Source organism: Mobula hypostoma, chromosome 1, assembly GCF_963921235.1.
Source record: "Mobula hypostoma chromosome 1, sMobHyp1.1, whole genome shotgun sequence".
NCBI classification, from domain to species: domain Eukaryota; kingdom Metazoa; phylum Chordata; class Chondrichthyes; order Myliobatiformes; family Myliobatidae; genus Mobula; species Mobula hypostoma.
The window spans coordinates 534,169-560,772 of record NC_086097.1 but is presented as its reverse complement, the minus strand read 5'-3'; the positions used below and the strand labels follow the sequence as shown (position 1 = coordinate 560,772).

Genomic DNA, 26,604 nt, shown 5'->3' with positions numbered 1-26,604 from the left:
CTGTAGGTTTTCTATGTTTCTATCCTGGTGCACTGAGCTGTAGCTCCTCAGAAAACTTAAAGAACTGGAGCTGCAGCTTAATGACCTCTGGCTGATATGAGAAACTGAGGAGGTGATAGAGCTATAGGGGGGTAGTCACCCCTAGGTTGCAGGAGGGAGGTATCTGGGTGACTGTCAGGAGAGGGAAAGGAAATGGGCAGTCCATACAGAGTACCCCCTCTGGCTGTTCCCCTCGATAATAAGTATACCATTTGGATACTGTTGGTGTGGAGGGAGCCACGGTGACTGGGTCTCTGACGCTGAATCTGGTGCTGTGGCTCAGAAGGGAAGTGGGTAGAAGAGGACTGCAGTAGTGATAGGGGATTCCATTAGAGGATTTGACATGAGATTCTGTGGATGGGATAGAGACACCCGGATGGTATGCTGCCTTACAAGTCCCAGGGTCAGGAGGTCCATGGCATTCTAAAGGAAGAGGGTGAGCAGCCAGAAGGTACTTATTGGCACCAATGATATAGGGAGGAAAAGGGAGGAGCTCCCGAAGAGAGAATTTAGGGAGCTATGCAGAAGGCTGGTTATGCCCAGATTTTGGCAGGGTTCTATTCTTGTGAACTGTTCATAATCTGCACAGTTTGTAATCGGAGATGTAGCCATAAACTGAGTTTCCAGGCACCAAGAGATACCTGTAGCCCTCATTACAAATCCATCCAGCCGATCTCTCAAATGCTCATGTGTACAGACTGGGCATAAGTCATACATTTATATCTCACTTTTAGACAAGTCTTCATAAAGATAACATTATATTTTAAAACTGAATTGATGTGCCTAACACATTTGTTGTATTTCCTATGTACTGTGTATCATGCAGAGACTGGGTAATTGGGAAACTGACCACACACTCTGCTTTTTTGTGCCGTGCTATGTTTCTCACATTAATTGCACCACATGCTGTTTGTTGATGAGTTGTGTGCATGACCATGATGTTTCTTCTTCACACTCTTTCACTCCCAACTCCTCCTCCTCTCTTCACCTGCCCATTCTTCCGTCCTCCTGCACATCTCAGTCTCCCCATCCCTAAATGTTCCTCCCCTGACCCACCTATCTCCCTTCTTCCTGCCCATCTCAACCTCCTCTCAACTGCTTTTCCCTGACCCACCTATTTCTATCTATTCCCTACCTGTTTCCACCACTCTTTCTCCCAATCTTTTCCTAACTCAGTGTCTGTTCCTCAACCTTGGTATCTCATCTGTCATCTACTCCATTTGTCCTCCCTCCCGTCCCTCCTCCTTTCTTTCTCCGTGACTTCTGTGCCTCCCTCCACAGCTTTAACTGACCACGTTGTCCTTGTGCTTATGTGTAGGGCTGCTCTACATGTTGCTGAAACACCTGGTGGATCGATATAACATTTATTACGCGTGCTTACCCACCAAGCTCAACCATCGGCTGCACTCGGCTGCTGTCAGCCAGGTCATCATTGCGCCAATCCTCTGCATGTTCTGGCTGCTCTTCTTCTCTGTACTGCGTCTTGGTAGGTAATGTTTCTCGGCCGTGCACAAAGGGAGCAGGGTTCTGTGTGGGAGATCTGCCAGGGCAGGTTTATTACTGTACATGAATGTGGATTATTCCTTCAACAGCTGACAACCCCATCGTCCCCACCCCACCACTGCCCCAGAACAGAACCTCTGAACCTCAGCACGGTCTAACTGTGGCAAAGGCAGAAGTCACAGTGTCATTGAAACAGGGTTGTTGGTGGGGTATTTTCACTAAAAGATTTGTTTTGTGGCTCTTATGAATTTGACATTGCAACAACTTGAACCTTGTGCTATGATTTAGTGCTTAAGTCATGTGACAAAAACATGGAGTGACCTGGAGACTGAAATACACATCAGAGAGGAAGCATGTGGTCAGTGGCCTTCAAGAATATGTTCGAGGCTGCAAAAGTCCATCATATTTATAAATATTGTTACTGACGATTATAAATCCACATATCCAGTATATATTTCACAACATTACGCCAGTGATAATAAACCTGATTCTAATCCCTGTGGCACACCACTAGTCAAAGCTCCAGTCAGAGAAGCAACTATCTACTACTATTCTCTGGTTTTTCCCGTGGAGTCAATGTCTAATCTAATTTACTACTCCATCTTGAATGCCAAGCAACTAAGCCTCCTTGACCAACCTCCCATGTGGGACCTTGCTAAGTTCCACGTAGACAATACCCACTGCCTTGCCTTCATCAACTTTCCTGGTAATTTCCTCGAAAATCTCTGTAAGACACAACCAACCATGCAAATAACCATGTTGACTATCCCTAATCAGTCCCTGTCTATCCAAATACTTATATATTCGTTTGCTTAGAAAACTTCCAATAACTTCCACACTTCTGATGTCAGGCTCATTGACCTATAACTTTCTGGCTTATTCTTAGAGCCTCAATTAAACAATGGAACAACATTAGCTATCCTCCAATCCCCTGGCACTTCATCCATTGATAAGGATGTCTTAAGTACCTCTGCCAGAGCCCCTGCAATTTCTGCATTAACTTCCTACAGGGTCCAAGAGAACACTTTGTCAGGCACTGTGGACTTATCCACCCTGATTGGTTTCAAAATAGCAAACACTTCCTCCTCTGTAATCTGTATATGGTCCATGGCCTCACTGCTGCTCTGCCTCACCTCTGTAGATCCTGTGTCCATCTCCCAAGTAAATACAGATGCAAAAAAATCCATTAAATATCTGCCCATCTTTTTCTGCTCCATGCATGGATGACCACTCTGATCTTCCAGAGGACCAATTTTGTCCCTTGTTTTCCTTTTGCTTTCAATATATCTGGAGAATACCTTGGGACTCTCCTTAACCTTGTTTGCTAGAGCAACCACATGCCTGTTTTAACTCTCCTGATTTTCTTCTGTATTCCCTTGCATTTCCTATATTCCTCAAATACATCATTTGTTCCTTCCTGCCTATACCTGCTATGCACCTCCTTCTTTTTCTTAACCAGGGCCTCAATATCTCTTGAAAAACAAGGTTCCCTAAACCTCTTTTTCTTGCTTTTTACTCTAACAGGAACTTACTGTACTCTCAAAATTTCACTTTTGAAGTCTTCCCATTTACCAAGTGCACCTTTGCCAGAAAACAACCTATTCCAAATCCACATTTACCAGATCCTTCTGATACTCCTCAGAGCCGAACGTTGTTGAGCTGCAGCTCCTGAGAGAGTGTATAAAGGAAGTGGAACTGCAGCCCAATGGCCTTTGATTCATATGGGAGAATAAGGAGGTGATGGATTGGAGCAACAGGGAAGTAGTCACCCCTGGGTTTCAGGAAATAGGTCACAGGGTGACTGTCAGGAGAAGGAAGGGGAAATGTATAGCCAGTGCAAAATACCCCTGTGGCCATTCCCCACAATAATAAATATACCACTTCAGATACTGTTGAGGGGGATGACCTACTATACTGATACCAATAACATAGGTAGAAAAGCTGAGGAGGTCTTGAAGAGAGATTTTAGGTAGAAAGCTGAAAAACAGGACCTTGAGAGTAGTAATCTCTGGATTTCTGCCTGTTCTACGTGCCAGTGAAGGTAAGAATAAGATGATTGGTATTGCTTCTTTTTGTACTATATATCAATGATTTAGATGATGAACATCAGCCAGTTAGAACAGTGAAGAGAGTTTAAAAGGAGACGGTTATTTCTTCAGCAGTTTGATCAAGGTACGACTGCGCAAACGCGTGGACGTCAGCCAGTTTGAACAGTGAGAAGAGTTTAAAAGGAAACAGTTTTATAGAGCAGGCTTAGGAGGAGCGGGTGGCGAAGTAGAGGGGGACAGAGTAGGAGGGCTTTGGTTCAACGGGGCTTTGGCGATAATGGGTCAAGGCATGGTAGGTTGCCTGTGTAGAATACAGACAGGAAGTATGTATGTGAGGCCGTTGTTCTGTGCTCAGTGTCAGATGTGGGAAGTCCTGAAGACTCCCAGCCTCCCGGCGGCCACATCTACACCAGGTGCGTCAAGCTGCAGCAGCTCCTGAGGAACCGCATTAGGGAACTGGAGATGCAGCTCGATGACCTCTGGCTGGTCAGAGAGTGAGGAGATGATAGATAGGAGCTATATGCAGGTAGTCACCCTGGGGCCTCGGGAGACATGTAAGTGGGTAACAATCACGAGAGGGAAGGGCAAGAGTCAGATGCTAGAGAGTACCCCATGGCTGTCCCCCTTAACAGTAAGTACTCCTGTCTGAGTACTGTTGCGGGGGATGGCCTACCTGGGGGAAGCAACAGTGGCCACACCTCTGGCACAGAGTCTGGCCCTGCGGCTCAGAAGGGTAGGGAAAGGAAGAGGATGGCAGCAGTGATAAGGGACTCAATAGTTAGGGGGTCAGACAGGTGATCCTGTGGACGCAGGAAAGAAACATGAATGGTAGTTTGCCTCCAGGGTGTCAAGGTCCGGGATGTTTCAGATCGCGTCCACGATATCCTGAAGTGCGATGGAGAATAGCCAGAGGTCATGGTACATATTGGTACCAACGACATAGGTAGGAAAAGGGAGGAGGTCCTGAAAACAGACTAGAGGGCGTTAGGATGGAAGTTGAGAAGCAGGACCATGAAGGTAGTAATCTCGGGATTACTGCCTGTGCCACATGACAGTGAGTATAGGAATGGAATGAGGTGGAGGATAAATGCGTGGCTGAGGGATTGGAGCAGGGGGCAGGGATTCAGATTTCTGGATCATTGGGAAACTCTTTTGGGGCAGGTGTGACCTGTACAAAAAGGACGGGTTGCACCTGAATCCCAGGGGGACCAATATCCTAGTGGGGAGGTTTGCTAAGGCTATTGGGGAAGAGTTTAAACCAGATTTGCTGGGGGGTGGGAACCGAACTGAAGAGATGGAGGAAGAGGTAGTTGGCTCACAAATAAGAAAAGCTTATAGACAGTGCGAGAGGGAGGATAGGCAGGTGATAGAGAAGGGACACGCTCAGACCGATGGTTTGAGATGTGTCTGTTTTAATGCAAGGAGTATTATAAACAAAGCGGATGAGCTCAGAGCATGGATCAGTACTTTGAGCTATGATGTTGTGGCCATTACAGAGACTTGGGTGGCTCAGGGGCAGGAATGGTTATTTCAAGGGTCAGGCTTTAGATGTTTCAGAAAGGGTAGGGAAGGAGGCAAAAGAGGTGGGGGCATGGCACTGTTGATCAGAGAGAGTGTCATGGCTGCAGAAAAGGGGGTAGTCATGTTGTCTACGGAGTCTCTGTTGCTGGTAGTTAAGAACAGGAAGGGGTCAATAACTCTACTGGAGAGCCAGAAGGGACGATGAGAAAGTCTTGGCAGATAGGATTAAGAAAAACCCTAGTGCATTCTACAAGTATGTGAAGAGCAAGAGGATAAGACGTGAGAGAATAGGACCAATCAAGTTTGACAGTAGAAAAGTGTGTATCGAATCAGAGGATATAGCAGAGGTACTTAATTAATATTATGCTTCAATATTCATTATGGAAAAGAATCTTGGCGACTGTGGGGATGATTTACAGCGGAAGGAAAAGCTTGAGCAAGTAGATATAAAAAAAGAGGATGTGCTACAGCTTTTGGAAAGCATCAAGTTGCGTAAGTCACCGGGACTAGATGAGATGTACCCCAGGCTACGATGGGAGGCGAGGGAGGAGATTGCTGAGCCCCTGGCATTGATTTTTGCATCAGTGGGGATGGGAGAGGTTCTGGAGGATTGGAGGGTTGTGGGTATTGTTCCCTTATTTAAGAAAGGGAGTAGAGATAGCCCAGGAAATTATAGACCAGTGAGTCTCACTTCTGTGGTTGGTAAGTTGATGGAGAAGATCCTAAGAGGCAGGATTTATGAACATTTGGAGAGGCATAATATGATTAGGAATAGTCAGCATGGCTTTGTCATGGGCAGGTCTTGCCTTATGAGCCTGATTTAATTTTTTGAGGATGTGACTAGACACATTGATGAAGATAGAGCAGTAGATGTAGTGTATATGGATTTCAGTAAGGCATTTGATAAGGTACCCTATGCAAGGCTTATTGAGAAAATAAGGAGGCATGGGATCCAAGGGGACTTTGCTTTGTGGATCCAGAATTGGCTTGCCCACAGAAGGCAAAGTATGGTTGTAGAAGGGTAATATTCTGCATGGAGGTTGGTGACCAGTGTTGTGTCTCAGGGATCTGTTCTGGGACCCTTTCTCTTAGTGATTTTTTATAAATGACCTGGATGAAGAAGTGGAGGGATGGGTTAGTAAATTTGGTTGCGGGTGTTGTGGATATTGTGGAGGGCTGTCAGAGGTTACAGCGGGACATTGATAGGATGCAAAACTGGGCTGAGAAGTGGCAGATGGAGTTCAACCCAGATAGGTGTGAGGTGGTTCATTTTGGTAAGTCAAATATGATGGCAGAATATAGTATTAATTGTTAGACACTTGGCAGTGTGGAGGATAATAGGGATCTTGGGGTCCGGGTCCATAGGACACTGGAAGCTACTGCGCAGGTTGACTCTGTGGTTAAGAAGCCATACTGTGCATTGGCCTTCATCAACCGTGGGATTGAATTTAGGAGCCGAGAGGTAATGTTGCTGCTGTATAGAACCCTGGTCAGACCCCACTTGGAGTACTGTGCTCAGTTCTGGTCGCCTCAGGAAGGATGTGGAAACCATAGAAAGGGTGCAGAGGAGATTTACATGGATGTTGCCTGGATTGGGGAGCATGCCTTATGAGAATAGGTTGAATGAACATGGCCTTTTCTTCTTGGAGCGACGGAGGATGAGAGGTGACCTGATAGAGGTGTATAAGATGATGAGAGGCATCGATCCTGTGGATAGTCAGAGGCTTTTTCCCAGGGCTCGAATGGCTAGCATGAAAGGGCATATTTTTAAGGTGCTTGGAAGTAGGTACAGAGGAGATGTCAGGGGTGAGTTTTTTATGCAGAGAGTGGCTGCCAGCGACGGTTGTGGAGGTGGATACAATAAGATCTTTTAAGGGACTCCTAAATGGTATATGGAGCTTAGAACCCCTTCTGGAATTCCTAATTTCATTCTTAAGCTCCTTCCTGCTAGCCTTATAATCTTCTAGATCTCTAACACTACCTAGTTCTTTGAACCTTTCGTAAGCTCTTCTTTTCTTCTTGACTGGATTTTTCACAGCCTTGGTACACCACGGTTCCTGTACCCTACCATCCTTTCCCTGTCCCATTGGAACGTACTTCTGCAGAATATCACGCTAATATCCCCTGATTGTTTGCCACATTTCCCTGATAACATCTCTTCCCAACTTATGCTTCCAAGTTCCTGCCTGATAGCTTCATATTTCTCCTTACTCTTCACTGAGGAAGACATCAGCAGTATACCGGACACTCAAGGTTGGCAGGGAAGAGAAGTGTGCGCAGTCACAATTACGACAGGGAAAGTACTCAGGAAGCTGAATAGTCTAAAGGTAGATAAATCTCCCGGACCAGATGAAACGCACCCTCATATTCTGAAGGAAGTAGCTGTGGAGATTGTGGAGGCATTAGCGATGATCTTTCAAAAGTCGATAGATTCTGGCATGGTTCCGGAGGACTGGAAGATTGCAAATGTCACTCTGCTATTTAAAAAGGGGGCAAGGAAGCAAAAAGGAAATTATAGACCTGTTAGCTTGACATCGGTGGTTGGGAAGTTGTTGGAGTCGATTGTCAAGGATGAGGTTACAGAGTACCTGGAGGCATATGACAAGATAGGCAGAACTCAGCATGGCTTCCTTAAAGGAAAATCCTGCTTGACAAACCTATTACAATTTTTTAAGGAAATTACAAGTAGGCTGGACAAGGGAGATGCAGTGGATGTTGTATATTTGGATTTTCAGAAGGCCTTTGACAAGGTGCCACACATGAGGCTACTTAACAAGATAAGTGCCCATGGAATTACGGGAAAGTTACATACGTGGATAGACCGTTGGCTGATTGGCAGGAAACAGAGAGTGAGAATAACGAGATCCTATTCTGGTTGGCTGCCGGTTACCAGTGGTGTTGCACAGGGGTCCGTGTTGGGGCCGCTTCTTTTTACATTGTACATCAACGATTTGGATTATGGAATAGATGGCTTTGTGGCTAAGTTTGCTGATGATACGAGGATAGGTGGAGGGGCCGGTAGTGCTGAGGAAACGAAGAGTCTGCAGAGAGACTTGGATAGATTGGAAGAATGGGCAAAGAAGTGGCAATTGAAATACAATGTTGGAAAGTGTATGGTTATGCACTTTGGCAGAAGAAATAAACGGACAGACTATTATTTAAATTGGGAGAGAATTCAAAGTTCTGAGATGCCCCGGGACTTGGGAGTCCTCGTACAGGATATCCTTAAGGTTAACCTCCAGGTTGAGTCGGTAGTGAAGAAGGCAAATGCAATGTTGGCATTCATTTCTAGAGGAATAGAGTATAGGAGCAGGGATGTGATGTTGAGGCTCTATAAGGCGCTGGTGAGACCTCACTTGGAGTACTGTGGGCAGTTTTGGTCTCCTTATTTAAGAAAGGATGTGCTGACGTTGGAGAGGGTACAGAGAAGATTCACTAGAATGATTCCGGGAATGAGAGGGTTAACATATGAGGAACGTTTGTCCGCTCTTGGACTATATTCCTTGGGGTTTAGAAGAATGAGGGGAGACCTCATAGAAACATTTGGAACGTTGAAAGGCATGGACAGAGTGGATGTGGCAAAGTTGTTTCCCATGGTGGGGGAGTCTAGTACGAGAGGGCATGACTTAAGGATTGAAGGGCGCCCATTCAGAACAGAGATGCGAAGAAATTTTTTTAGCCAGAGGATGGTGAATCTATGGAATTTGTTGCCACGGGCGGCAGTGGAGGCCAAGTTATTGGGTGTATTTAAGGCAGAGATTGATAGGTATCTGAGTAGCCAGGGCATCAAAGGTTATGGTGAGAAGGCGGGGGAGTGTTACTAAATAGGAGAATGGATCAGCTCATGATAAAATGGCGGAGCAGACTCGATGGCCGAATGGCCAACTTCTGCTCCTTTGTCTTATGGTCTACTCCAATTAAACGCTTTCCTAACTTGTCTGTTCCTATCCCACTACAATGCTAGAAATAGAATTGTGATCACCACCTCCAAAATGCTCTCCCATTGAGAGACCTGACAACTGACCAGGTTCATTTCCCGATACCAGATCAAGTACAGCCTCTCCTCTTGTAGAATTATCTACATATTGTGTCAAGAAACCTTCCTGAACGCATCTAGCAAACTCCACCCCTTCTAAACCCCTTGTTCTGGGAAGATACCAATCAATATTGGGGAAATTAAAATCTCCCACCATGACGAGTCTGTTATTATTACACCTTTCCAGAATCTGTCTCCCTATCTGCTCCTTGATGTCCATGTTACTATTAGGTGGTCTTTCAAAAACACCCAGTAGAGTTATTGAACCCTTGCTGTTCAACAGAGACTTAGTCGACAATCCCTCATGACTTCTTCCTTTTCTGCAGCCGTGACACTATCTCTGATCAGCAGTGCAACGCCCCCACCTCTTTTGTCTCCCTCCCTGTCCTTGCTGAAACATCTAAAGCCTGGCACAATCAGCAGCCACTCCTGCCCCTGAGACATCCAAGTATCTGTTCTTTCTTTCTTTTTAAATCTTTTTATTGAGTAAGTATACAAAAAAGGTAAGCCATATAAACATTAATACAATGTTAAAGTATAATAAAATTCCAAAAGATAACAATACCAAAAAGAAAATACTACAAACAATGTAATTTAAGCATAAGAAACCAAGATAACATAATAGTATACTAGATTTTATATATATCAATGGAAAAAAAAGAAAAAAAAAACCCCAAAAAAAAACCCACCGTGCAACTAACTAAAAGCAAAGCAAAGCAATGGGCTAACTTGAAACCAAACAGAGTTAAACTTAAAATCACGTCCTCAATCCCGACCTCCATTAAAACAGTGAAGAAAAAACAAGAAGGGTAAATATTACATTAAATGAAAATATCGAATAAAAGGTCCCCAAATCTGTTCAAATTTAAATGAAGAATCATAAAGGTTACTTCTAATTTTCTCCAGATTCAAACATAAAATCGTCTGAGAAAACCAAAAAAAGGTAGTTGGAGCATTAAGCTCTTTCCAATGTTGTAAGATACATCTTTTCGCCATTAAAGTAAGAAATGCAATCATTCTACGGGCTGAAGGGGAAAGATTACTAGAAATTTTAGGTAGTCCAAAGATAGCAGTAATAGGGTGAGGAGAGATATCTATATTTAATACCTTAGAAATAATATTGAAAATATCTCTCCAAAAAGTTTCCAAAGTAGGGCAAGACCAAAACATATGAGTTAAAGAGGCTATCTGCCCCGAACATCTATCACAGAAAGGATTAATATGCGAGTAAAAACGCGCTAACTTATCTTTGGACATATGTGCTCTATGAACCACTTTAAATTGAATTAGGGAATGTTTAGCACAAATAGAGGAAGTATTAACTAATTGTAAAATCTGCCCCCAATCATCCACAGAAATGGTAAGCCCCAATTCCTGTTCCCAATCTACCCTAATCTTATCAAATGGAGCTTTCCTAAGTTTCATAATAATATTATAAATCATAGCCGATGCACCTTTCTGACATGGATTAAGGTTAATTATCGAATCTAAAATATATATAGGAGGAAGCATTGGAAAGGAAGAAAGTATAGTACTTAGGAAATTTCTAACTTGTAAATATCTAAAAAAATGTATTCTTGATAAGTTATATTTATTAGATAATTGTTCAAAAGACATAAGGGAACCATCTAAAAATAAATCCAAAAACCGTAAAATACCCTTAGTCTTCCAAGTTTGAAAAGCGCGATCCGTAAAAGAGGGAGGAAAAAATATGTTACCTAAAATAGGAATCGCTAACCCGAATTGATTAAGATCAAAAAATTTTCTGAATTGAAACCAAATGCGCAAAGCATATTTAACTATCGGGTTAGAGACCTGCTTAAGGCGTTTCGAATCAAAAGGAAGAGAGGAACCTAAAATAGAACCAAGTGTATAACCCTGAACAGATTGTAATTCCAATGCTACCCATTTAGGAATAGATAGTATGTCCCGGTCAAGTAACCAAAATTTCATATGTCGAATATTAATAGCCCAATAATAAAATCTAAAGTTAGGTAATGCTAAACCTCCATCTCTCTTAGCTTTCTGTAAATGTATTTTACCCAGTCTCGGATTCTTATTCTGCCAAATAAATGAAGAAATTTTAGAGTCAACTTTATCAAAAAAAGATTTAGGAACGAAAATTGGTAATGCCTGAAACACATATAAAAATTTTGGCAAAAAAAACATCTTAACTGCATTAATACGACCAATCAAAGTTAAATATAAGGGAAACCATTTAGATGAAAGTTGAGTAATATGGTCTATTAATGGTAAAAAGTTAGTCTTAAATAAATCTTTATGTTTACAAGTAATTTTAATCCCAAGATATGAAAAGTAATTATTAATCAATTTAAATGGAAATTTATAATATAAGGGAAGATGTTTATTAATCGGAAAAAGTTCACTCTTACTAAGATTTAATTTATAACCTGAGAAAAGACCAAATTGTGCTAATAACTCTAAAACAGCAGGAATGGATCTCTCAGGATTAGAAATATATAAAAGTAAATCATCAGCATAGAGTGATAATTTATGGGACTTTAATCCCCGAGTTATCCCAGTAATATTTAAAGATTCTCGAATAGCAATTGCAAGAGGTTCTAATGCAATATCAAATAATAGGGGACTAAGAGGACAGCCTTGTCGAGTACCACGAAAGAGAGGAAAAAAAGGTGAGTTTAAGGAGTTAGTACGAACCGAGGCTACAGGGGAGTGATATATACAGGTGAATTGATTATGGGGAGCAAGGACATGGCAGACCAATTGAATAATTACTTTGGTTCTGTCTTCACTAAGGAGGACATAAATAATCTTCCAGAAATAGTAAGGGACAGAGGGTCCAGTGAGATGGAGGAACTGAGCGAAATACATGTTAGTAGGGAAGTGGTGTTAGGTAAATTGAAGGGATTGAAGGCAGATAAATCCCCAGGGCCAGATGGTCTGCATCCCAGAGTGCTTAAGGAAGTGGCCCAAGAAATAGTGGATGCATTAGTGATAATTTTTCAAAACTCGTTAGATTCTGGACTAGTTCCTGAGGATTGGAGGGTGGCTAATGTAACCCCACTTTTTAAAAAAGGAGGGAGAGAGAAACCGGGGAATTATAGGCCGGTTAGCCTAACGTCGGTGGTGGGGAAACTGCTGGAGTCAGTTATCAAGGATGTGATAACAGCACATTTGGAAAGCGGTGAAATGATCGGACAAAGTCAGCATGGATTTGTGAAAGGAAAATCATGTCTGACGAATCTCATAGAATTTTTTGAGGATGTAACTAGTAGAGTGGATAGGGGAGAACCAGTGGATGTGGTATATTTGGATTTTCAAAAGGCTTTTGACAAGGTCCCACATAGGAGATTAGTGTGCAAACTTAAAGCACACGGTATTGGGGGTAAGGTATTGGTGTGGGTGGAGAATTGGTTAGCAGACAGGAAGCAAAGAGTGGGAATAAACGGGACCTTTTCAGAATGGCAGGCGGTGACTAGTGGGGTACCGCAAGGCTCAGTGCTGGGACCCCAGTTGTTTACAATATATATTAATGACTTGGATGAGGGAATTAAATGCAGCATCTCCAAGTTTGCGGATGACACGAAGCTGGGTGGCAGTGTTAGCAGTGAGGAGGATGCTAAGAGGATGCAGGGTGACTTGGATAGGTTGGGTGAGTGGGCAAACTCATGGCAGATGCAATTTAATGTGGATAAATGTGAAGTTATCCACTTTGGTGGCAAAAATAGGAAAACAGATTATTATCTGAATGGTGGCCGATTAGGAAAAGGGGAGGTGCAACGAGACCTGGGTGTCATTATACACCAGTCATTGAAAGTGGGCATGCAGGTACAGCAGGCGGTGAAAAAGGCGAACGGTATGCTGGCATTTATAGCGAGAGGATTCGAGTACAGGAGCAGGGAGGTACTACTGCAGTTGTACAAGGCCTTGGTGAGACCACACCTGGAGTATTGTGTGCAGTTTTGGTCCCCTAATCTGAGGAAAGACATCTTTGCCATAGAGGGAGTACAAAGAAGGTTCACCAGATTGATTCCTGGGATGGCAGGTCTTTCATATGAAGAAAGACTGGATGAACTGGGCTTGTACTCGTTGGAATTTAGAAGATTGAGGGGGGATCTGATTGAAACGTATAAGATCCTAAAGGGATTGGACAGGCTAGATGCAGGAAGATTGTTCCCGATGTTGGGGAGGTCTAGAACGAGGGGTCACAGTTTGAGGATAGAGGGGAAGCCTTTTAGGACCGAGGTTAGGAAAAACTTCTTCACACAGAGAGTGGTGAATCTGTGGAATTCTCTGCCACAGCAAACTGTTGAGGCCAGTTCATTAGCTATGTTTAAAAGGAAGTTAGATATGGCCCTTGTGGCTACAGGGGTCAGGGGGTATGGAGGGAAGGCTGGGTTCTGAGTTGGATGATCAGCCATGATCATAATAAATGGCGGTGCAGGCTCGAAGGGCCGAATGGCCTACTCCTGCACCTATTTTCTATGTTTCTATGTTTCTATAACAGTTTAATCCAGGATATAAATTTCAAGCTAAAATTAAACATTTCAAGCACCTTAAATAAATAAGGCCATTCTACTCTATCAAAAGCTTTCTCGGCATCTAAAGAAATAACACACTCAGGAACATTTTGTGAGGGAGTATAAACGATATTTAACAATGTACGAATATTATAAAAAGAGTAACGACCTTTAATAAAACCCGTTTGGTCTTCCGAAATAATAGAAGGAAGTACTTTTTCTAATCTATTTGCTAATAACTTAGAAAAAACTTTAGAATCAACATTTAATAAAGATATTGGTCTATAAGATGCACATTGAGCAGGGTCTTTATCCTTCTTTAGTATTAAAGAAATTGATGCTCTATTAAAAGATTCCGGAAGTTTACCAAGTTTCAAAGAAGCCTCAAAAACCTTATAGAGCCAAGGAATCAATAAAGAAGCAAAACATTTATAAAATTCAACGGTAAACCCATCAGGGCCAGGAGCTTTCCCCAGATTCATAGAAAAAATAACATTCTTAATCTCATCCATTGTAATGGAAGTATCTAATAAAGAAGACATATCCTGTGAAATCTGAGGGAAGTCTAACTTATCTAAAAAATCATTCATATATTTAGAATCTCGAGGAGACTCTGATTGATATAAAGAAGAATAAAAATCACAAAAGGTTTGATTAATCCCCACATGATCCAATATCAATCGATCATTTTGGTTATAAATCTGATTGATTTGAGATTTAACATAATTAGATTTCAATTGATTAGCCAGCAGCTTGCCAATTTTATCACTGTGAACATAAAAATCACTTCTTGTTTTCTTTAATTGGTTTACAATCGAGGACGAGAGTAGTAAACTGTGTTCCATTTGAAGTTCAGTTCTTTGTTTGTATAGCTCCTCAGAAGGAGCCATAACATATTTCTTATCAATTTCTTTAATCTTGTCCACAATTGCCATCTCCTCCTGCTTCTGTTTCTTCCTCAAAGCAACGGAATACGAAATAATCTGACCCCGAATATAGGCTTTAAAAGTGTCCCAAAGAGTGTTAACCGAAATATCTTCTGTATGGTTAATTGTAAAAAAAAGCTCAATCTGTTCATTCATAAAATTAACAAAGTCCGAGTCCTGAAGCAACAGCGAATTAAAACGCCATTGTCTATTGTTTGGTATATTGGCCATAATTTTAATAGAAAGCTTAAGTGGAGCATGATCCGAAATGGTTATAGAATCATAATCACATTTAATCACTGAAGGAATGAGACGAGAATCAATGAAAAAATAATCAATTCTTGAATAGGAATGATGAACATGTGAAAAGAAGGAAAAATCTTTTTCCTGAGGATGCAGAAAACGCCAAATGTCCGTCGACCCAGAATCAGAAAGGAAAAAATTAATCAAATTTGCAGATTTATTAGGTAAAGTCCGTAAAGGAGCCGAACGGTCCAAAGCTGGAGATAAACAGGTATTAAGATCTCCGCCCCAAATCAATGAAAACTCGTTCAAATTCGGAAACTGATCGAACAATGATTTATAAAATTCCGGACAATCCATATTAGGAGCATAAACATTAACCAAAACTACTTTTTTTATTAAATAGTAAACCACTAACCAATAAAAATCTACCATTCGGATCAGAGATAATATCTTGTTGTATAAAAGTAACTGAGGAGTCTATAAAAATAGAGACGCCTCGAATCTTAGCATTGGAGTTCGAATGAAATTGTTGTCCCTTCCAGAATTTGAAAAAACGTAGTCTGTCCCCCCTCCGTACATGGGTCTCTTGTAAAAATAAAATTTGTGCTTTAAGTCTCCGGAACACTTTAAAAACTTTTTTCCTTTTAATAGGATGATTAAGACCATTAGTATTCCAGGAGACAAAATTAATAATAGACTCCATAAATCCTAAAGTCAACCCACAACAAGGAGGATTGACAATAGGCGCGACCCACAAACCCGGAGAGGAAACAGAACGTACAAAAGATACCGGGGAAAAGGACGCAACCAATACTTCAATAATGTATATAGCCCAAAGAGAAACAAACTAAAACGTGAAGCCCCTCCCACCACCCCCCACCCCAAGACCCCAAGGCGAAATCTAAAGCAGACCCGCCAGAAAGAAGCAAGCGCTAAAACTACCCCCATGACTTCCGGTATACGCTCCCTAAAAAAAAGGTATAAATATGAAAAGGATCAGCTAATTGTAAAACAGTAAAAAAATAAGTAAAAAAAAGTTAGCTCAATTAAAATACACACAGAACAGAACAAAAGCCGGAAAGTGTATATTAAAAAAAACCACAATAAACCTCAAACTCATGAATAGACACAGCAACAAAAAAAAATAGGATTATTAACATAAAATGATTATAAAAAGCAAAACAGAATAAAATTTAAAAAAAAACTACAAAATTTAAGGCCGCACAGGAAATACGTAAGATGACAAAAGGGAAGTAACCACCCAGAATCCCCTGGGAAAAGAAAGAAATGACGCAGTTAAAAAGAAAGTTTAGCAGCCATATTAAGAAATCGAAAGTAAACTTTTCTGCCCAAATAGGGCACAGAAAAGTTAAAACCAACCAATTCACAGCCTCCGATCAACGGAGAAAATTAAAAAAAGACAATTAAGATGTTGAGGATGAAAGTTGATCCAGATAACTCTGGGCATCCGATGGAGAATCAAAAAAACGAAGGGCTCCATCTAACATGCGAATCCTTAGACGTGCAGGGTACAGCAGCGCTGGTCTTAAATCCATCTTATAGAATTCCGACATCACGGATCTGTAACGGACCCGTTGGTCCCAGATTGGTTTACTGAAATCTTCCACAAATCGGAACTTAAGATCCGAAAAATCAACGAAACCTTTAGATCGAGCGAATCGAAACAGTCTCTCCTTGTCTTGAAAGTAATGAAAACGTAAGATAACATGCCTAGGTCTATCTGACCTAGACGAGTATGATGGGATTCTGTGAACACGATCCAGTAGCGGTGGTTGGTCAGGAAATACAGTAGGGAATGCATCTTTTAAAAGTTGGGAGAAATATTTCATAGGGTTGTTAGCTTCCACGGCTTCCCTGACGCCAATCATTCGTAAATTCTGCCGTCGCATTCTAGATTCCAAGTCAGAGTTTTTAAAAGTCAAAAAGTCAAGTTTCTTCTTCATTACATTAATTGTTTCTTCGATTTTCCCCATCTTAAGCTCACCTTGTTGCGCGGATTTTTGAAGATCAGATATAGCCGACTGATGTTCCGCAATACATGTTTGCATCTTATCGATTAAATCGGCAATTTTCTGGAACTTAGTTGAGATTTCCGTATGAATCAGGTCTTTAACAAAGCCCATAATTTCTGTACGAATCATCTCCCTAACAGAGGTTGAAATTTCCCTCTGAATTAACTCCGATATCGCTTTCAAAGTCAAGCCGATCTCAGTATCATCCAATTGTCAGAGAATTCAGTTTAATTCAAAGTATTGTAAAAATTGATGCCTTAATAGTTAATTAAAGTATAGCTGACCATAGAGAGAAAAAACTCAGAGGTAATGGAGCGAGTCAAGAACGCGACTTCACTCCATGAGCGCTACCGGAAGTCCCTCTCCAAGTATCTGTAATGGCCACAACATCATAGCTCCAAGTATTGATCCTTGCTCTAAGCTAATCCGCTTTGTTCATGATGCTTCTTGCATTAAAAGATACACACCTCAAACCACCAGTCTGAGTGCATCCCTTCTCTATCACCCACCTATTGTCCCTTTCACACTGCCTACAAGCTTTCTCTATTTGTGAGCCAACCGTCCCTTCCTCCGTCTCTTCAGTTTGGTTCCCACCCCTCAGCAATTCTAGTTTGGAACAGCTATTCTGGATTTGGGTGTTATGCAATGAACTGGAATTGATTAGAGAAGGTCAAAGAACTGTTAGATGCAAATGATCATAATATGATAGAATTCACCCTGCACTTTGAGAAGGACAAGCTAAAGTCAGATGTATCAGTATTGCAGTGGAGTAAAGGGAATTACAGAGGCATGATGGAGGAGATGGCCAGCATTGAATGGAAAAGAATATTTTGCAGGGATGACAGAAAAACAGGAATGACTGGAATTTCATGAAGCAATTCGGAAGGCACAGGATGTATACCTCCTAAAAATGAAGAAGTATTCTAAAGGCAAGATGACACAACAATGGGTAACGACAAGTCAAAGCCAAAGAGATGGCATATAATAGAACAAAAACTAGTGGGAAGATAGAGGATTGGAAAGCTTGTAAAATCCAACAGTAGGCAACTAAAAAAGTAATTAAGAAGGAAATATGGAACATGAAGGCAAGCTAGCCAATAATATTAAAGAGGATACCAAAAGTTTCTTCAGATACATGAAGTGTGAAAGAGAGGTGAGAGTGTATATTGGACCCCTGGAAAATGTTGCTGGAGAGGTAGTAATGGGAGACGAGGAAATGGTGGATGAACTTTACGTCAGTCTTCACTGTGGAAGACGCTAGCAGTATGCCAGAAGTTGAAGAGTGTCGGGGCAGAAGTGTGTGATGTTGCCATTACTAGGGAGAAGGTTCTTGGGAAAACTGAAATATCTGAAAGGAGTTAAGTCACCTGGAACAGATGGTATACACCCCAGGGTTCTGAAAGGGGTGGCTGGAGAGATTGTGAGGGTATTACTAATGACCTTTCAAGAATCAGTTGACTCTGGCATGGTTCCAGAGGAATGGAAATTTGCAAATGTCACTCCACTCTTCAAGAAGGGAGAGAGGCAGCTGAAAGGATGTTATAGGCCAGTTAATCTGACCTCAGTGGTTGGGAAGATGTTGGAGTTGATTGTTAAGGATGTGGTTTTGGGTTACTTGAGGCACATGATAATATCGGCTGAAGTCAGCATGGTTTCCTGAAGGGAAATTCTTGCATGAAAAATCTGTGAGAATTCTTTGAAGATAAACAAGGATAGACAAAGGAGAATCGGTGGATGTTGTATATTTGAATTTTCAGAAGGCCTTTGACAAGGTGCTACACATGAGGCTGCTTAACAAGTTAAGAGGCCATGGTATTACAAGAGAGATACTAGCATGGATAAAGCAGTGGATGATTGACAAGAATCAAAGATTGGGAATAAAGGGAGCCTTTTCTGGTTGGCTGCCCGTGTTCCACAGGAATCTGTTTTGGGATCATTTATTTCTACGTTACATTGTCATTGACTTGTATGATGGAATTGATAGCTTTGTGGCAAAGTTTGCAGACGATACAAAGATAGGTGGAGGGGCAGGTAGTTTTGAGGAAGCAGAGAGTCTAGAGAAGGACTTAGACAGATGAGGACAATGGGCAAAAAAGTGGCAGATGGAATGGGAAGTGTATGGTCATGCACTTTGGTAGAATAAATAAAAGGGTAAACTATTTTCTAAATGGAGAGAAAAGTAAAAAAAAAAAAATCTGAGGTGCAAAGGAATTTGAGAGTCCTGGTGCAGGATTCCCTAAAGGTTAACTTGCAGGTTGAGTCTGTGATGAGGAAGGCAAATGTGATGTTAGCATTAATTTTAAGAGGACTGGAATATAAGTGTAACGATGTAATGTTGAGTCTTTATAAAGCACTGGTGAAACCACACTTGGAGTATTGCGAGCAGTTTTTGGGCCTGTTATCTAAGAAAGGATGTACTGACATTGGGGAGGGTTCAAAAGAGGTTCACGAAAATGATTCTGGGATTAAAAGACTTGTTATTTGTGTTGGGCACATGGCCAACTGGTTAAGTTGTTCGTCTAGTGATCTGAAGGTCGCTCGTTCGAGCCTCAGCTGTGGCAACGTGTTTGTGTCCTTGAGCAAGGCACTTAATCACACATTGCTCTAGTGTCTGTGCAAGGAGTGGCGCCCCACACAGACTTCCAATCTGCGCCTTGTAAGGCATAAAAATGCCTGACGCAGGACTCTAATGGTCTGAGTCGATGTTCCCCTCCCCATATGAAGAACATTTGATGATCTGGGCCTGCTCTCACTGGAATTCAGAAGAATGAGGGGTGACCTCATTGAACGTTGAAAGGTCTCAATAGAATGGATGTAGAAAGGATGTTTCCTGTGGTTGGGGAGTCTAATACTGGAGGACATAGCCTCAGAGTAGAGGGGTGTTCTTTTAGCCAGAGAGTGGTGAACTTGTGGAACTCATTGCCATAGGCGGCTGTGGAGGGCAAGTCATTGGGTATATTTAAGGTAGAGGTTGATTGATTCTTGATTGGTTTTGGCATGAAGGGATATGTGGAGAAGACAGAAGATTGGGCCTGAGAGGGAAAATGGATCAGCTATGATGAAATGTCGGAACAGACGCAACGGGCCAAATCATCTAATTCTGCTCCTATATTAGGGAATGAGATAGGTCAGGTGACTCGAGGTTTGTGTTGGGGAGCACTTCGGGTCCAGTGATCACAATGCTATTAGTTTCAATATAATTATGGAGAAGGATAGGTCTGGACCCAGGGTTGAGATTTTTGATTGGAGAAAGGCTAACTTTGAGGAGATGCAAAAGGATTTAGAAGGAGTGGGTTGGGACAATTTGTTTTATGAGAAGAATATAATAGAGAAATGGAGGTCATTTCAAGGTGAAATTTTGAGAGTACAGAATCTCTATGTTCCTGTTAGGTTGAAAGGAAAGGTTAAAAGTTTGAGAGAGCCATAGTTTTCAAGGGATATTAGAAACTTGGTCTGGAAAAAGAGAGAGATCTACAATCAATATAGGCAGCATGGAGTAAATGAGGTGTTCGAGGAATATAAAGAATGTAAAAAGAATCTTAAGGAAGAAATTAGAAAAGCTAGAAGAAGATATGAAGTTGCTTTGGCAAGTAAGGTGAAAATAAATCCCAAGGGTTTCTACCGTTATATTAATAGCAAAAGAATAGTGAGGGATAAAATTGGTCCCTTAGAGAATCAGAGTAGACAGCTATGTGTGGAGCCAAAAGAGATGGGGGAGATTCTGAACAATTTCTTTTCTTCGGTATTCACTAAGGAGAAGGATATTGAATTGAGTAAGATAAGGGAAACAGGTAGGGAAATTATGGAAACTATGATGATTAAAGAAGAGGAAGTACTGGAGCTTTTAACGAATATCAAAGTGGATAAGTCTCCGGATCCTGACAGGATATTCCCTAGGACCTTCAGGGAAGTTAGTGTGGAAATAGCAGGGGCTCTGACAGAAATATTTCAAATGACATTAGAAACGGGCATGGTGCCAGAGGATTGGCGTATTGCTCGTGTTGTTCCATTGTTTAAAAAGGGTTCTAAGAGTAAACCTAGCAATTATCGGCCTGTGAGTTTGACGTCAGTGGTGGGTAAATTGATGGTAAGTATTCTTAGGGATGGTATATATAATTATCTAGATAGGCAGGGTCTGATTAGGAACAGTCAACATGCATTTGAGCGTGGAATGTCATGTTTGACAAATCTTATTGAATTTTTTGAAGAGGTTACTAGAAAAGTTGACAAGAATAAAGCGGTGGATTTGTCTGTATGGACTTCAGTAAGGCCTTTGACAAGGTCCCACATGGAAGGTTGGTTAGGAAGGTTCAATCGTTAGGTATTAATATTGAAGTAGTAAAATGGATTCCGCAGTGGCTGGATGGGAGACGCCAGAGAGTGGTGGTGGATAACTGTTTGTCAGATTGAAGGTCGGTGGCTAGTGGTGTGCCTCAGGGATCTGTACTAGGTCCAATGTTACTTGTCATATACATTAATGATCTGGTTGATGGGGTGGTAAATTGGATTGGTAAGTATGCAGATGATACTAAGATAGGTGGAGTTGTGGATAACAAAGTAAGTTTTCAAACTTTGCAGAGAGATTTAGGCCAGTTAGAAGAGTGAGCTGAAAGATGGCAGATGAAGTTTAATGCTGACAAATGTAAGGTGTTAGATTTTGGTAGGACTAATCAAAATAGGACATACATGGTAAATGGTAGGGCATTGAAGAATGCAATAGAACAGAGGGATCTAGGAATAATGGTGCATAGTTCCCTGAAGGTGGAATCTCATGTGGATGGGGTGGTGAAGAAAGCTTTTGGTATGCTGGCCTTTATAAATTAGAGCACTGAGTATAGGAGTTGGGATGTAATGTTGAAATTGTACAAGGCATTGGTGAGGCCAAATTTGGAGTATTGTGTCCAGTTTTGGTCACCGAATTATAGGAAAGATGTCAACAAAATAGAGAGAGTACAGAGAAGATTTACTAGAATGTTACCTGGGTTTCATCACCTAAGTTACAGAGAAAGGTTGAACAAGTTGGGCCTTTATTCTTTGGAACATAGATGGTTGAAGGGGGACTTGATAGAGGTATTTAAAATTATGAGGGGGATAGATAGAGTTGACGTGGATAGGCTTTTTCCATTGAGAATGGGGGAGATTCAAACAAGAGGACATGAGTTGAAAGTTAAAGGGCAAAAGTTTAGGGGTAACATGAGGGGGAACTTCTTTACTCAGAGAGTGGTAGCTGTGTGGAACGAGCTTCCAGCAGAAGTGGTTGAGGCAGGTTCGATGTTGTTGTTTAAAGTTAAATTGGATAGATATATGGACAGGAAAGGAATGGAGGGTTATGGGCCGAGTGCAGGTGGGTGGGACGAGGTGAGAGTAAGGGTTTGGCATGGACTAGAAGGGCCGAGATGGCCTGTTTCCGTGCTGTAATTGTTATATGGTTATATCTTATGGCCTTATGATACCATCTAAATTTGCCTTTCTCCACTTGAGAATCACTTCTCAAGGACCAGACCTATTTTTATAATTACCTTTAAAATAAAGGCATCAATGTAACCCTTCCCTCCCACATAGCCCTCTATTTTTCCTTTTTGTTCCTATCATTTGATAACATCATTGTGAGGCAGCTGGAATTGTTTTGCTTCATTATGCGTTTTGCTGAAATGGACATTGTTGAATTCAGACAGACTTTTGTGTAGCATGATGTGAGGTTATCCAATCTGAACAGCAAATATTGCAACAGCATATTTACAAATGATGGGATGTTGAACGTTTGAGGTTGCGGCAATAACTGTTGTTTTTATTGCAGGGCCAGTGCAACCCATCACCCTCTTCACATTTGTCACGTTGCTCCTCTGCATCGTCTTCTCATTGTTCGCATTTTGCATCAAAGGAGTTCACAAACTTAAGCCTCAAAATTATCAGGTAAATGGGATTGTGCTGGGATATAGAAGAAGGGTAAATGGGACACCCAGTGGGACTGTATTGGGGTGTAAAAGCAAAGGAAATGGGACATCCAGCGGGATTGTGTTGGGATGTAGAAGAAAGGAAAATGGGTCACTGAGAGGGATAGTGTTGGGATGTAGAAGAAAGTTAAATGTGACATCCAGAGGGATAGTGTTTGTTTGCAGAAGAAGGTAAATGGGTTGCAAAGAGGGATAGTGTTGGGATGTAGAAGAAAGGAAAATGTGACTCCCAGAGGGATAGTGTTGGGATGTGGAAGAAAGGCTGTGGCACATAGATCAATGGTTTGGAATCTGAGATAAGGTCAAATATCAACCTTGAAAGAAGTAATGTCCTGATTCTCCAAAACCTGTTTACAAATACTGCCCCTGCACCTTGGGGCATGAACAAGGTTAATGAGTCATATACATCCATCCTATGTGGACATATGTCCAAATCACAGCCGAGTCTGCAGATCCTGGATCAGCCTTGTTCTTTTCTGTTGGGACAACAGGATGCCATTGGTGCAACAGATGGAGCTACAACCTTACAGCTCCAGCAATCCAGGTTCAATCCCGACCCCCAGTCTGTTCTCCCTCTGACTGGGTGACTTTTCCCCAGATGCTCTGAAGATGAGCGGGTTGGTGTGTTAATTGTCCCTGGTATACAGGTGAGGGGCAGAATCTGGGGTGGAGGTGGGAGATGATGGGAATGTGAGGATAAGTGTAGGACTGGTGCTTGGTGGTGGCACGCTAGTGGGCTGGAGGGCCATCTTCTATGTTGGGTTACTCTATGAACCTATGCTTGAATGGTGAAGCAACACACATAAAAGTTGCTGGTGAACGCAGCAGGCCAGGCAGCATCTCTAGGAAGAGGTGCAGTTGACGTTTCAGGCCGAAACCCTTCATCAGGACTAACTGAAGGAAGAGTTAGTAAGGGATTTGAAAGTGGGAGGGGGAGGGGGAGATCCAAAATGATAGGAGAAGACAGGAGGGGGAGGGGTGGAGCCAAGAGCTGGACAGGTGATTGGCAAAGGAGATATGAGAGGATCATGGGACAGGAAATCCGGGAAGAAAGACAAGGTGGGGGGGGGACCCAGAGGATGGGCAAGGGGTATATTCAGAGGGACAGAGGGAGAAAAAGGAGAGTGAGAGAAAGAATGTGCGTATAAAAATAAGTAACAGATGGGGTACGAGGGGGAGGTGGGGCATTAGCGGAAGTTAGAGAAGTCAATGTTCATGCCATCAGGTTGGAGGCTACCCAGACGGAATATAAGGTGTTGTTCCTCCAACCTGAGTGTGGCTTCATCTTTACAGTAGAGGAAGCCGTGGATAGACATGTCAGAATGGGAATGGTGAATCAGCTTCCTGAATCTCTGTAGCATATCTAGTGAGGATGCTCTCACTGTGCTGATGGAGAGAGTTCCAGTGATAATGAACGAATAGGCTTGTCAGTTTCTTATAATTTGCTGCTCCTGTCCTTGCTGTCTTGGCTTGGGAGTTGTTGTCAGGACAGCCGAGACAGAGAGGGTACACAAGCCTGGATAGTTGTTGGATGGAGTGAAGGTTCAGGAGGTGGCTGGTGTGTCAGTCTAGCAGGCTACTTTCAGCTGTATTGTTTCAAGTTGATGAAGCTGCGCTCATTCAGGCTGGTAGGAAGTGTTCCACTATGCTCCTGACTTGTGCTTGCGAATGGATGTAGGAAAGGCCTTGGGGTAACTGGAAGTGGGTCCCTTGTTGCAGGATATCGGCCTCTGGCCTTCATTTATCATCACAGAATCTGTCCCTTAGGAGATGATCATCTTCAAAGATGAAGACTTATGGAAGGAATATGAGCAAAAGGTGGAGACGATCTTGGGACTTGTGTCTTCCTTTTCCTTTGTTTCTAAATGAAACATCACACAGTCAAATGAGCAAATTAGAGAACAGACTTGTTCAAGCAATCATTGGTAACTTGTATGGTTTTACATTGTGTTCTTAAGCAACATTTGTGTGAAGCAGAAGAGAGGAGAAAACTATTCCAGAAGCAGGTAGATAGATTCAAAGTACATTTATCAAAGTGTGTATACAGAATACAACCCTGAGATTCGTCCACCTGCAGGCAGCCACAAAACAAAGAAACAATGTGGAATCCATTCAAGAAAATATCAAACCCCCAACACATGAAAAAAGAGCAAATTGCACCAACAGCAAAAAGCGAGTGAACAGTACATAGAATATCAAACATCGAGCCAGGAGTCTAGTAGTATTCAGTTTAGTTCCTTTCAGCACCGTGCCACTAGTTGACTGCAGGCCACAGACTACTATTTGCCAAAGTGCCCCAGTCCACATCGATCACCCTGATCAAACCGCTCAAAAACAGCAAACAAAAAGTAACCCGAATCCAGAGCCCCTTTGTTGTAGAGAGACTAGTGACAATCGTAGCGTCTGCTCCCTGTGTTTGGCTTACTCTGAGTAATTAAAAAAGTTAATGCTAGAAATACTCATCAAGTCAGGCTACATTCTGTGGAGAGAGGAGTAGACTTAATATCTCTTCAGAACATAAAAAGCTGTGAATTGAATTTACTTTATTTCTTACATCCATCACATTCATTAGGAGTGAAAATCTTTACGTTATGTCTCTGAATGTGCAATGTGCAGTCGTAGTAATTTATAATAATTTATAATAAATAGAACAGTCAAGGTAAAATGGAATACACTCAAATCAGTGTGAGTTAATCCGCCTGATGGCCTGGTGGAAGAAGCTGTCCCGGAGCCTGTTGGTCCTGGTTTTTATGCTGCAGTACCATTTCCCGGATAGTAGCAGCTGAAACAGATTGTGGTTGGGGTGACTCGGGTCCCCAGTGATCCTACGGGCCTTTTTTACACACATGTCTTTGTAAGTGTCCTGAATCATGGGAAGTTCACAACTATAGATGTGCTGGGCTGTCTGCACCACTCTCTGCAGAATCCTGCGATTAAGGGAAGTACAGTTCCCATACCAGGCAGTGATGCAGCCAGTCAGGATGCTCTCAATTGTGCCCCTGAAGGAAGTTCTTAGGATTTGGGAGCCCATACCAAACTTCCTGAACTGTCTGAGGTGAAAGAGGCACTGTTGTGCCTTTTTCACCACACAGCTCGTGTGTACAGATCACATGAGGTCCTCGGTGATGTGGATGTCGAGGAACTTAAAGCTGTTTACCCTCTCCACCCCAGATCCATTGATGTCAATAGGGGTTAGCCCGTCTCCATTCCTCCTGTAATCCACAACCAGCTCCTTTGTTTTTGCGACATTGAGGGACAGGTTGTTTTCTTGACTCTACTGTGTCAGACAGATGACTTCTTCATTGTAGTCCACCTCATTATTGTTTGAGGTAAGGCCAATCAGTGTCGTCAGCAAACTTAATTAGCAGATTAGAGCTGTGGGTGGTAACACAGTCATTGGTATACAGGGAGTAAAGGAGGGGGCTTAGTACACAGTCTTGAGGGGCTCCTGTATTGAGGTGAGGGAGCCCACTCTTACCACCTGCTGGCGGTCTGACAGGAAGTCCAGGATCCAGCTTCACAAGGCAGGGTCAAGGCCTGAGGCAGGGATGTGTGTAAAATAAAACATAGAAACATAGAAATCTACAGCACATTACAGGACCTTCGGCAACAATGTTGTGTCAACCATTCTAGAAGCTGCCTAGAATTTCTCTACCATATTTCCCTCTATTTTTCTCAGCTCGGAGTATCTACCTAAAAGTCTCTTAAAAGACCGTATTGTATCTGCCTCTACCACCTTCACTGACAGTGCATTCCATGAACCCACCACTTTTTGTGTGAAAAACTTATCTCTGAC

At 42.1% G+C, this 26,604-nt stretch overlaps 1 protein-coding gene across 9 annotated transcripts in view; it reads left to right on the top strand.

Annotated features, from left to right (window-relative positions):
* tmem63c (transmembrane protein 63C) overlaps positions 1-26,604 on the top strand; it is a 342,578-nt gene that overhangs the window by 275,828 nt on the left and 40,146 nt on the right. For 8 of the 9 annotated variants that reach the window (XM_063042821.1, XM_063042830.1, XM_063042781.1 and 5 more), the window contains 2 exons: positions 1,358-1,525; positions 22,652-22,767. In XM_063042821.1, coding sequence (XP_062898891.1) covers positions 1,358-1,525; positions 22,652-22,767 — 284 coding nt within the window. The remainder of the gene's footprint in view (positions 1-1,357; positions 1,526-22,651; positions 22,768-26,604) is intronic. The other variant, XM_063042849.1, reaches the window with a different exon arrangement.